This window comes from Corvus kubaryi, unplaced genomic scaffold, assembly GCF_017639235.1.
Source record: "Corvus kubaryi isolate FWS band 111438036 unplaced genomic scaffold, C.kubaryi_AGA036_p1.0 137, whole genome shotgun sequence".
NCBI classification, from domain to species: Eukaryota; Metazoa; Chordata; class Aves; order Passeriformes; family Corvidae; genus Corvus; species Corvus kubaryi.
The window spans coordinates 30509093-30521806 of NW_024580671.1; the positions used below are offsets into that span (position 1 = coordinate 30509093).

General features: G+C 42.2%; 1 protein-coding gene across 3 annotated transcripts in view; it reads right to left on the bottom strand.

The window, feature by feature from the left end:
* Nucleotides 1-12714, bottom strand: part of LHFPL3 (LHFPL tetraspan subfamily member 3) — a 240280-nt gene that overhangs the window by 68393 nt on the left and 159173 nt on the right. For all 3 annotated transcript variants that reach the window (XM_042018391.1, XM_042018390.1, XM_042018389.1), the window contains exon 2: nt 4354-4590. In XM_042018391.1, the coding sequence (XP_041874325.1) occupies nt 4354-4590 (237 nt within the window). The remainder of the gene's footprint in view (nt 1-4353; nt 4591-12714) is intronic.

The window sequence follows — 12714 nt, forward strand, 5'->3', positions numbered from 1 at the left end:
TCTTATCTCACAGCAGATAAACAGTAATGAGTATTTTGGACCAAACCGCTACACTAAATTGGTGTTTCTGCCCGGTTACAAACCGAACCCGCGACAAGGGTGTAAATTGTCAGTCAGCTGGCAAGTTCTGGGTTGGGCATCCTGCACTCAACTCTCTGCAATATGGCTGTTGGGAGCAGCATGGTGTACTTTGAGTCCATGTGAGTTGCAATCACTGGAAGGTAGATGAATCCTTCAAATCTTTTATCTCCCAGCTCCTTTTTTACCTATTTCAGCTCTAGGCTTGTAACTCCAGGAAATCTTTAATGCAAATTGCTTATTTGTGACCCATTGCTTATATTGCTTACATGGGCTCCAAAGATGAATCAAATATTAAGCATAAACAGCTTGTGAAGCTGTTCTGTCCATTGGAAAAGCCACAACTGTTCACAAAGTGCATCATCCACCCGCCCTGACTGATACTACGGAACAGGATAGTGTCTTCTGAATGCTCTTGTATTTATAACTCATAATGCAGATCATATTATCACTTTCTACCATAAACATAGTTGCCTTGCACTCTCAATTTCTTTTGGAAACTTCTCATTTGGTCTCTTCACCCTCTGGCCAAAACCTTAATTTTATGTCATTAAGACATTACAGTTCAAAATGTTACATCGTGTAATTACACATCAAGGTTTATGCCTGATGTTGATGGCTCACTCAAAATGGTGTTGAGGAAGCTTAAAGCTACAATGAATTCTAACTATTTTTGTTAGTGCCCTGTATGACATTACTTTAATGACATACAGGCCTTTAAGTCATTATCATTAGTTCCTATAAATTAAAGAAAACCATGCAACATGGTTCTCTCCCCTCCTTTGCTAATGGCATAAAGTTGATAGGAAAATCTTCTTATAAATACCTTTTTTCCCCTTCAAATGGCAGTTTTTAAAATAAAAAACTTATGAATTATTGTGTAAAATTTGCATGATTAGGGAACTTTATTAAAGAGACTATAAGTTGAAGAAACTCTGCCAAACTTGAGTTACAGTTCTGAAACGTGAAAACCACATGGTAATTTACTCTCACACCTAAGCAAATAAGAAATGAGTAAGCACTATTTTCATCATGCAGTGAAAAAGGAAACTTTCATTTATAGCCATCTTCTGCCACGAATAATTTTAACAGTCAAATTCCTTATTTGCAAGCATTCATTAACCTATGTAAATATACAGAACTGTAGGCATCAAAAGCACAGAGCAGGTGGACAGTTCAGCATGGTAATGAAAACAACAGAGAAGTACAGCTTCTTCTTTTTGAGTCATCTTCTCACATTTTTACCATCCTGTTGTGTTTCATATACATTTAACTGTTTCCGTGCCAACAATGGTCAGACACACCTGTGGCAACATGTACTTGCTTAACTACCATAAACTCTCACTAATGAGCCTGTGGGAGCTGATCTGCATCAAAGCCTCCAGACAAAACTACCTGATTAAGAAAACAACTGCCCAGATGACTGATCATTGCCTAATAATTTCTTGCTCTTGAAGATTTTTCCACGTAAATAAACACTGTTGTGATTCTTGTACTTAATTTATTGTGTCTTACCCACTGCTGAGCTAATGCATCATGTCACCCACATGCATGGGGCAAAATCCCAGCAGCAGAGGGTGAGCTGACAGGGCAAGTAGAGGTTCATCTCAGGTACAGTGTTGACTGCTTTCCAGGTGCATTGTCCTGTAAAGCCATGATGGAGCCATGACTGTCCTTTAAGGGGATACATTTCTTATCACAGGTTATGGGATGTCCAGGCCAACACCACCACAAAGGGGAAGGAGTCCCTGGGATCCCACTCAATGGACAGCTGTGACCACCCAGACATAGTTTTTGCCCCTTGGAAGGCAGCAGCAGCACAAAGATTCCTCTTTGAGAAAGGGATATTCCTCATCCATACTTGCTATCCAGAAGCAAAAGCCAGCACAAGCCTGAAGGCAGATCTCATGTAGATGAGGAGGGGGAAGAAAGGATGGGAAAGTATCTAATATTCATGACTACTTGTTATAAGGGCTTTGACTTCACACGGTAACAGCAGCTTGGAAAGCTGAGGGAAGTATTGCTTATATCCATAGTCTTATCTTTTTTGTCTATATGGGAGACATGCTAGTGCTCTTTGCATGTGGCAGTATTTTCACATCCTGACCCATTCCAAGAGATGCATGGGTACTCTGCATGTGAACTAATGCTGATGAACAGTTCTGCACTATCTCTTAATCTGAAAGGGGACAAGGGGACGTAGTTTATGCGATAAATGTCAAAGTACTCACGCATGTTCAGTGTGCAAGGGTACAGACAGATGCCACTGCCATGTTCTGCTGGGTCTCCTTGGGGCTGAGGCTGTGCCTGCTGGCAACACATGCAGGTGGGGGAATGCTGGGGGCTCAGGGGAATTTAGACTTGCCCTGTTGTTGCTTAGCAGAAGCTTTTTGTGACAAGAGGGGAGAGAATATCCTTTTTAGAAGCCAAGTTGACTCTTTTTTCACTTAATTTGAAAGAGAGTTTAAAAAGTGGTGATCATTAGGCTTGACTGTGAAGGGCAGAACGGGGTAGGTCCCTTTTTGTTGGGTTCTGGTTTGTTTTGAAGCCAGTGGTGTGGTAGGTTTCTGTGTTTATTCCAAGGAAATTGAGATGCTGAATGATTTTTTCTGACATGCTGTGGACCAAATGTTCTGGCAGGGGTTTGTGCCAGCGATGTGAGAGGTGATGAGGCTCCAGAAACTGTTTTCTGCTCACAAACAGAAACAGGTGCCAAAACAGATGTGTTTCTTTGATACAAGTAGTTGTTGGGTACATGAGCTCTATATGGTATAGACAAATCAGACATAGTGGCAATGCCAAAAGCACTTGTGGCATAGCTGTGAATGCCCTTCTGATAAGTATCTTGATTTTCAAATGCAGATGAATATTATTCTTACAGGAAATGGCCACAGTGATAGTCCTTGAAGCTGATGCCCTCAGTTTACCTGCAGGACAGATGTACACATGCATTTGCTACACGCTTGACACACACTTCCTTGTCTCACAATAGTAGGCTCCACCCTGGTCTGGAATCATATGTGAAATTCAATCTTCAAGTCCATTTATCTTTGGGCTGAGTGTGCTGACTGCACTCCAGCAAGCGGGGCCACTGTACTGGTGCTGTCAGGTGTAGAGATAATGGTCCTTCTGGAGCAGGACTGAGACCAGCTATTTTCATACAACATGGGCTGCCAAACAGCAATCTAGTGGTGAAAGGCTCCTAATATCTTTGCTATTATTAGAAGCAGCCCACAAAACTACAAAGGTAGTAGATGCGCTGAATGCAGAATCCTGTACTTGGGGCAGTCAGTGAAACTAGCAGGGGATCAATTTGAAACAGATAAAAGAAAGTACTTCTGTAGCAGCCAGTAGTGAGCTTCAGGAGCTTGCTGCCACGCAGTGCTGGAGAAACTGACAGTATCAGTAGGTTTAGAGGGGATTAGACAGATTCAGGGACAACAGGCCCATTAAAGATAAGGAAGGGACATACCCTCTGTGGTATCTATCACATCAGATACTCAGCTGGGATGCCAGGGGAGCACAAGGGGAAGGGGCTGCTTGCAGGCAGGATGCAGGCTTGCACACACTTACTAATAAACATCTCTTCCTGAAACTGTGATAAATTACTGGTCCAAGCCAGTTTCATGTACGTAATCTAGAAATGAGTTTTATCCCCAAAGCACTGCATGAGTATTCAATTACTACATCATCCTAGATTTCCATGAGCTGACTTATGAGCTCAAAGCAGCACACTCAGACAAGAACTAGGATTCTTCTTCATTCCAGGCTCTGATCCTCAGCCTACCAGGTCTTTGCTGTATGGGCAATCCCATTACGCAGCTCATTGCCAGCCCCCAGCACTCTGCCCTTGCTGTGTACTGTGCTAACACATATGCCCTACTACAGACATTCGTATTACACTGCAAGATCCTAAAGGAACCAAGTGATCAAATCTTGCACGAGGTACAAAAAAAGATGGAGACAGTGAAAATTAAATACCAATGAATTACTGTACAAGTGAGTAACACAATAACATCCTATCTACAGCTCTAAAAGCTAAGGATAAGTCATGCATAGTGCAGAAATTATGGCAATTCTGGGCTTTCTTAGACTTTTGGATGCTGAAAAGCAAAACTTCCTCTTCCCCTTGCATTTATTCTTTCCCAGAAATGTAGGAAGTAAGCCAGCATGCCAACTTTTAAGCATAAAATAAAATGAAATTGAAACTGATTATTGTTTTTAAACAATTGCCCTTGAGGCCACCCAACAATAGTGTTTCTAAAGCGGTCCTACCTTTGTTTTCCAACTTGAGCTCCTCTGCTAGCAAGCTGTCTTGTCTGTTTCCAAGCACAAATGCCAGAAATGAGAGGATCAGGGCATCCAAGATTCCAATAATTGCCAGGATATACGCCCAGCGGACTGAACAAGCCCCCAGCGTGTACTTGTCTGTCTTTTCACCACACATCCGTTTTACCTCATCTGAATCCCAGCCATCAGGAAAAATCATACAACCCAGGACGAGACAGGCAGCTTGGAGAAAAAAGAAAAGGAGAACAATGGGATAATGAGACCGAGCTATCATTTTGATGAGAACCTACAAAGTTATCATTAAAGCAGTAGACTTTTTCATCCTGAACTTCAAAGCTAGGTTACTAAAAAACAAGCCACAGAATTACACACTGTGATTAAGTATTTAACATAAAAACCTAAGATGCAACATCAATTGCACACCTTGCTTAAAAAACCTGTTACATCCTGAATCCCTGGTCAGGTTTTGCATCAGTACAATCACATTTTCCTGATATGACCAATTTCTTCAATGCATTTTGAAAGGACCACACAAAATCAAAAGGGAAAATGGTTAATAACCTGGATATTCAAAGGTAGCCCTGGATTACTGTCATCAGTCAAACGAACAGTTTAACAGAGAGGAAAAAAGCTACCTATCATTTCTGGTGATCTGCCCTTTTATCCTAACCCATAAACACTGGACTTGCTCACTATCCAGCCCAAGGCAGAGTTTGATACATTTCAAGTGTTGCCTCGAAGAGGGCACCTCCACCCCAGCGCCTGCCTGGGCTGTCCCTCCTAAGCACTGTGTAGCCCTTCATGATAACAGTCCAGTCATGGGAGCTATCCCACCACATCTGTAAATGCAATGAGATCAAAGCCCTGTGACTGCACACAGATCTCTAGTTCATCCTGTTTGTCCTCCATACTGCAAGCATTGGTGTCCAGGCACTTCATGGAAATACTCGATTGTGTAAATATCCCAGCAGGGGTGCAAAGGGATAGCCCATAGTCCTGTCCTGGGCTTACGTCTTTGGCCACCTGTCCTGTGCTTTGAGATGCTCTCTCTTAAGCCTTCTTTTGTTACTGGGGTGGTTGCTGTAGTTTTTCCCTCATCTTATGTCTGTCAAGCCTGGCTATGTCCCCATCCTCCTTCAAATCTAGTTTAAAGCTCTCTCAACAAGTGCTGCTGACTCCTGAGATAAGATTCTTTTGGACTGGTGGACCTTATTTGTTGCCAGCAGGCTCGCTGTTGTATAAACTGGCCTATGATCAAAAATCTCCAAATTCTTCTGGTAACATCTGTCTTGAAGTCAGGTAGAGTCGCCTTCAGCAGGAAAGGATAGAATATAAAAATAAAGGAACATAAGAGAATTCTAAAAATAATGATTATGTTGAATGGGTTAATTCCTCAGTTTTTATTGCATTTAAGAGAATCAGAAAATCTGTATGCTTCCAGCAATTATCTGTAGTGCCTTTTCTGACTTGGAAACAGCCTCATTTCCAACATTAGCCCTTCTTTCTTAGTAGGGGTGATGAGAAACAGTGGAGCCTAAACCATCTTTTATAAGTCTTAATATTATATTGATGCAATATGCTCAAAATTGCAGGTGTATGTGCTAATTGAAAAGAATACATTGTGTGGCTTTCAGCCTTTTAAGTTTTTGTTGAGACAGATCTCTGCTTGGAAACCACAGTTTATACACCAAGTAGCTTGCGCAACCAACAGCTGCTGTCGCTGTGGGAACTGCAACAGGTTTCTTATCTTTTCAGGACAAGCATAGACACTACCATTTTACACACCTCTAATGGCCACAAAATAAAACAAGACTCACACTGGATCACTGTGATGAAATACTGGAACAGGGATGTATAACAAGAGTTTAGGAATGGTAGTTTCCTTTGACAGCTACACAATTGCTGTAGACAATGTCCTGAAAGCATGTCTCCAAAAATGTTTGACATCGAGTAAAAGATGCACCCAAGGCATTTGACAAATTCCTTCTCAACAGCTCATTTGTGTGAAAATAAAACAGCTTATAATACTTTTAAGGACAATTAGGCTTAGAAACATGGGTGATTAGATAAGGACCAATCTACTCAGAACATGCAGGTTGGACAAATCGTAAATTATGTATTGCCTGCCTTAACTCATTTACACAATTACGTAAGATCTTTCAAATGCCTTAGAGACAAACAGTACAATAATTTATTTTCTTGAGCTGGTTACATGCACTTCCAGAAAGTGGAGTTGCCCTCACACTTGCAAGGAACTCCACTGAAATGATGCAGCAAATCTGCAAACTTCTTGTGTTCATAAAATGTCCATATTTACTCAGCTAACTGTTGACAAAGTTTCATTTACTATATAATAGCAACTAACAAAGCAAGTTTACTTTCATTAATCATCCTCAACATGTGAGGAAGCTTAATGCTCAGTTAATGATCAACAGATATGGGATTTTTCTGCTAATTGTGCATGAATAGTTACCAAATACCGACATGTCTGTGGTTTTTTATTACACAGCAGATCAGATGTGTTCTTAGTACTTCCTAAAAGTAATTTAACTTTGTTCTTTTACACCTAGGTAATTAAAAAAATGGACCCTTATCTCAGGAATTCAGTGCAAAGCTTCCCAGCTGTGTTCCTCAGATTTCCAATTAACTCATCTTTCCTGAATTCTGTTCCTGCATTCTTTTATATATTTGCCTAATTTTCTGGAGTCATTCTGTTGGTTGCAGTTGGACTTCTCTTGGTAATAAGACGCACAGGTAAATGGTGGCTGGACTAGATTCCTTTGCATAAAGACATATCAATGAGGGGATATTATTATTTTCTATTTTTCCTATACAGTTAAGATGCTGTCTACTAGATCACTACTTAGTCAACATCTTCAGATGAAGGAATCATACTTTACCTGTAGATGTGAACATAAGTAAGATTAGTAAACCTTGAGTTTTTACTTCTTGAAGGAATATTTTGCACTGAATGCCTTTAAGATTACAGACTTGCTCAATAATATAAACAGGTAATGATTCTTTTATCAGCTACAAGATTGAAAAGACAGATATGAAATCCACCTACAGATCTCTTTTTCACTGCTAGAAATGTTTACATTTAAATTCTTCTAAAGACGATTAGAAGACTTTTCTTTAAAAGGAAATTACTTTCAGTTTTATACAAATTTGAAATATGGAAATAATTTTATGCAATTTCAGTGAAACTGCTAAGAGATGATTTTATAACACTAACATGGGTCTCATATCTTTGCCTAAACTTCCGTTGTCTCTAATGGCAACATTACTGCAATGGAAATGTAATAAAAGCTACTACTGTTTTACTATTAAGTAGCAATAGTGTTCTAATGAATTAAGAAAGTTTTGGATTTGAAAAGTTCATAAATGAGAACCCTTAAATCATCAGTTCCTGCAGACTCTTTGATTCAAGTAAGAAGAAAGTTATATCTATAGTGGTAGAAAGCAGTCTTCTGTGTGTGGTCTGGACACATTGGATCAGCACCACCTTTCTGAGACTGCAGACGGCCCGGCCTAGGACCTCTGTAGCTAACCAAGGGCCTTCATGATAAGCAGCTAGGGGAAATTGATAAATGACTGACTAGTGTCACTGACATCATTCAGAACCATTTGGGCAACTGTAAAACTTACAAGAATCATATCCACATTGTTTTTCCTTTGGTTGCTTGAGAAAGCTCCTGGCAGGATTATTATCTTTGTAATGATGGCCCTGGCTTTCCTCCATTTCTTCCTCTCCTGTGATGACAAGGTGACTTGCTTAGCAGATGGGGGAAAGGCTGTGGGTGTTGTCTACCTACACTTTACTAAAGTCTTTGAGACTTTTCCCACAGTATTCTCCTGGATATACTGGCTGGTCATGGCTTGGACTACCATAATTTTTGCTGGATAAAAAAAAACTGGCTGGATAGCCAAGCCCAGAGAGTGATAGTGAATGGAGCTAAACCCAGGTGGTGGCTGGTCACAAGTGGTGTTCTCCAGGGCTCAGTACTAGGACCACCCCTGTTTAATACCTTTATCAATGACCAGGACAAGGGGATTGAATGTACCCACACAGAGTTTGCAGATTACTCCAAGTTGGGCAGGAGTGCTGATTTGCTGGAGGGCAGGAAGGCTCTGCAGAGGCATCTGGACAGGCTGGATGGATGGGGCAAGGCCAACTGTGTGAGGTTCAAGAAGGCCATGTGTTGGGTCCTGCCCTTAGGCCACAACAACTCCATGGAATGTTGCAGAGTGGGGCAGAGTGGTTGGAAAGAGGCCCAGAGGAAAAGGACCTGGGGGTGCTGGTTAACAGTGGCTGAGCATGAGCCTGTGTGGGCCCAGGTGGGCAAGAAGGCCAATGGCATCCTGACTGTATCTGCAGGATGTGGCCAGCAGGACCAGGGCAGTGATTGTCCCTCTGTACTTGGCACTGGTGAGGCCACACCTGGAATCCCATGTCCAGGTTTGGGCCCCTCACTACAAGACAGACATTCTCGTGCTGCAGTGTGTCCAGAGAAGGGTAAGACAGCTGGTGAGGGGTCTGGAGCACAAGTCTAATGAGGAGCAGCTGGGGGAGCTGGAGTTGCTCAGTCTGGAGAAAAGCAGACTCAGGGGAGACCTTATCACTCTCTACAACTGCCTGAAAGGAGGCTGCAGACAGGTTGGGGTTGGTCTGTTCTCTTAAGTAACCAGCAACAGGATAAGAGGAAACGGCCTCAGGTTGCACCAGGGGAGGTTTAGATTGGATATTAGGAAAAATTTCTTCACTTAAAAGCTTGTCAAGTATTGGAAGAGGCTGTACATGGAAGTGGTGGAGTCACCATCCTTGGAGATATTTAAAAGATGTCTAGATGTGGGGATTAGGGACATGGTTTAGTAGTGAACTTGGCAGTGTAGAATTAAAGGTTGGACTCAATGATCTTAGTGATCCAATTTAAATGACTCTGTGATTCTATGATTCCTGTAAGACATGGAGTAAGAATCATAGAACGCTTGTGTTGGAAGATGATCTTTAAAAACCATTTAGTTCACCCACTAGGTTGCTCAGAGCCCCATCCAGTCCAGCCTTAAACATTTCCAGGGATGGTATCTACAAGTTTTCTGGGCAACCTCTTCCACTGTCTCACCACCCAACCTGTTGTTTTCTCCTACATATTGGACTCTGGTGACAATTTTCAAGCTTTTAAAAAATGATTAATAAGCAGTAGTTAAACATGCCTTATATTTTTTCTTGTTTTCTTAAAAAGCTTTTGCTCGTGTGAACAGCTAGCAGAAACTGTCACATGGTTTTCCTTTAGGGCTTTAAGTGACAAGACAAATTATTCATAGCAGGAGAGAGAGCCCAGGATTTTTACCTCCTGGGATGAAAGGATGCAGATACAACACTTCCAGAGATTGGAAACAGACACTGAATTGTTGCTGGCACTGACAGACTTGTGACTCTGACCAAGCTAATATTATCACAGCCTGTGCTCTGTGCATGAGCTCAAATGGTAATTAGCAAACAAGTAGCTCACGATCCTATGGTTGTGCCAAATACGGTGACAGATTAATATTATATCATTGCATGAAATGAGGTTCTATTTATAAAAAAAGCTGACTGCTATGCAGGAAACCAGTGCTGAGAAATTCCCGCTGGCAGGACTCCTCTCTCATCTTCATTCTTTTCCTGACAACAGACCAAATTTGCTTGCGTGTAGAGAGAGTATGATGATGGCAAGTTTCCTGATAAAGGAGTAAAAAAAATGGAATGGGAATTATGCTGACTATCTCTTTTCTTTCCATGCCCACACATGCAAGAGTCTTCAAACCTCTGTGGTTCCAAAACACAAGAGGTTTTTTGTTTCTTTTTTCCCTAAATGGTATTTACAAAAACAGTGACCCATTAAATCTCCAGTAAACTGAATAGAGATTTTGCCAGCCATGTTGGTGATTAGGATTAGTCTTTCAGGAGCTTGTAGCTGGGAAAGAAGGAAGTGCTGAGTGGAGGTGGCTGAAGACACACTGAAGGTGGCTGAAGACACAGGGTCAAATTTAGTCCTGAGTGAAGACCGAGGTTACATGCCCATCAGCTGAGATTGATGTAAGTGATATGGACTGCACTGCTGAGTGGGGCAATAATCCTCTCTCTATATAATGCTGTTTATATTTATGTCATGGCTTGGAGGAAATGTGCAATTTTGAACCAAATTCCATGATTCTCTCCATTTACTCATTCCATCCACAGAAACAGTTCTGCGGCATGCAAAACAGAGTATTTCTGGAGGAGCCTTCATTTCCAAAAGTTCTTCAACACTGAGTGGGGACCTTAAAATTCTGTCTCAATGTGTGGGCTTCATCACCACAAAACGTGTGCCTAAGAGAAAGCTCTTGAACTATGAAAAGCTTCCATAATACCTGAAATAGTTCTTGTGCAATAAAAAGAGGCAAATGTCATGTACCACTTCTTACTCTATGCTGTGTTTGAAGGCTGCCAGATGCAACGTCCACCTTTGAAGAGGCTCTTCAGAGAGGTGCCAGCTGGCTCCCCAGGAGATGACACAGCCTGTTAATTTACGCATAAGCAGACAGAAAATTCCTGGTTGTGCTCATAGATAGGTGCTAACCACATGACTGCTGTTGAGTATGAGGCAGTCAGTGAGAAAAGTGTAATGAAATTTAAGATATAAGGGCAGTGCTCTTAGAGAGCTGGAGTGGTAAAATCCTATCTGGACTTCTGTGCCCTGAGCTTCCATGTGGGACAAGGGAGGTGTCCTGTGGAATTGCTCCAGGACATTGATGTGATGCTCTCAGCAACCTCCTCCCCACAAGTGAAGGAGCAAAGGTTTGTGTGTTAATCTTCCTTCAAAAAGCTTCAAACAACATGTATGATGGGGGCATTTGCTCTGGGAAACAGAACTATTTCTGATTTGAAGTAAAACCCTAAAGCCCCATGTGATGAGGATATGCAAGGCTTCATCAGTAACTACTTTAACCTACTTATTCTCTTATTTCATGTCTTCTTACTTGGTAATATAGACAATTCTGAATCTCTCTGTTACATTGCGGATGCTGTAACACGCGTATCAAACAAGGAGACCTGTGGAAAGGATATATATGGACCGATTCTTGATAGATGTTTCAGAGATGTTTATTTCTCCAGCCGCATGGCTGGGGCTCTGCCGAGGAGCTGCTCAATCACGGGACCCGAGGGTCCTTGCCCGCGCAGGGAACACAAAACAACCAATGGGGAACGAGGCTGAGCAGGGGCAGGGAAACCCCGTGTCTGTGCCCTCAGGGCCCCTCTCCCAGGGCTACACGGCAGGGGGGAAGGGACCCCGACATTTCACCTGTTTATTTTTAACTAAAAGAGATTTAAAACTTAACATTGAAAACAACTGGATAAACATAACAAGAACAGTTTCAAAACAAAACAAGCCACCCTCCTGAGTCTTTAAATGTCCAAACAGATTCTCTGGAACATCTTAAGGCCGACAGAAGGGAGACAGGACTCTCCGGGCATACTTTGTGGGGAAACTGAGGCAGGAGAGGGTTTCTTCCATTTGTGCCTGTTGGAACTCTAAACAATATTTAATTTCCTCCCTCCCCCTCTTCATCCCCCACTTGGCATTGGAAAGGGATTTTTGGGGAAACAATTGACAAAGGCATGGTTTTGTGAGGGAAACCATGGGTGAAAAAATGGATTGGGAATACACTGGGGGTAATAGGATATAGGATAAAAGGGAAAGGTGGGATTAGGAAAGGGAGACTGTAGGGGGGCTTATAATGGAGATATTGTCTAACATGACTATGATTTTTAGCATATATACTGCCTTTTACAGAAACACCATCAGGCCCAGTGACCTCTGCTGCTTGTAACCCTTTTCTACCTTGCACAATTTTGAACTGTACCACTTCCCCATCTTCCAAGCTTGGGATGCATTTTTCAGGGTTATTCTTTTTAACAGAAGTTCTATGAACGAATATGTCTTCTTGGTTGTCACATCTTGTTATAAACCATAATTTTGTTTAACATTATACCATTTTATTATTTGTAAAACCTTAGCTATGGTGATTTTTTCCTTTTTTCGAGTGGCTGCTGTTTTCTGCCTCGCTGTGTTTTTGCTTTCTCTTTCTCTTTCGCTCCCATGTTGGAATTTCCAGGGTTGTCAGTGCTGCCAGGGCCGTCAGGGCTGCTCGTGCCTGTGCGCTCTTCCTGGGATCACATTTGGGGCCATGCGGGCCAGGTCGGGCCGCGCCGCTCAGCTCCCCGTGCACCGCTGCCTCTGCTCTCAGTTGTGCTGCCGCTGCCTGGGGCTGCATCCACGTCTTGGCCGGGCCCCCAAGCGACGGCCCCCCTGCGCCCTGCTC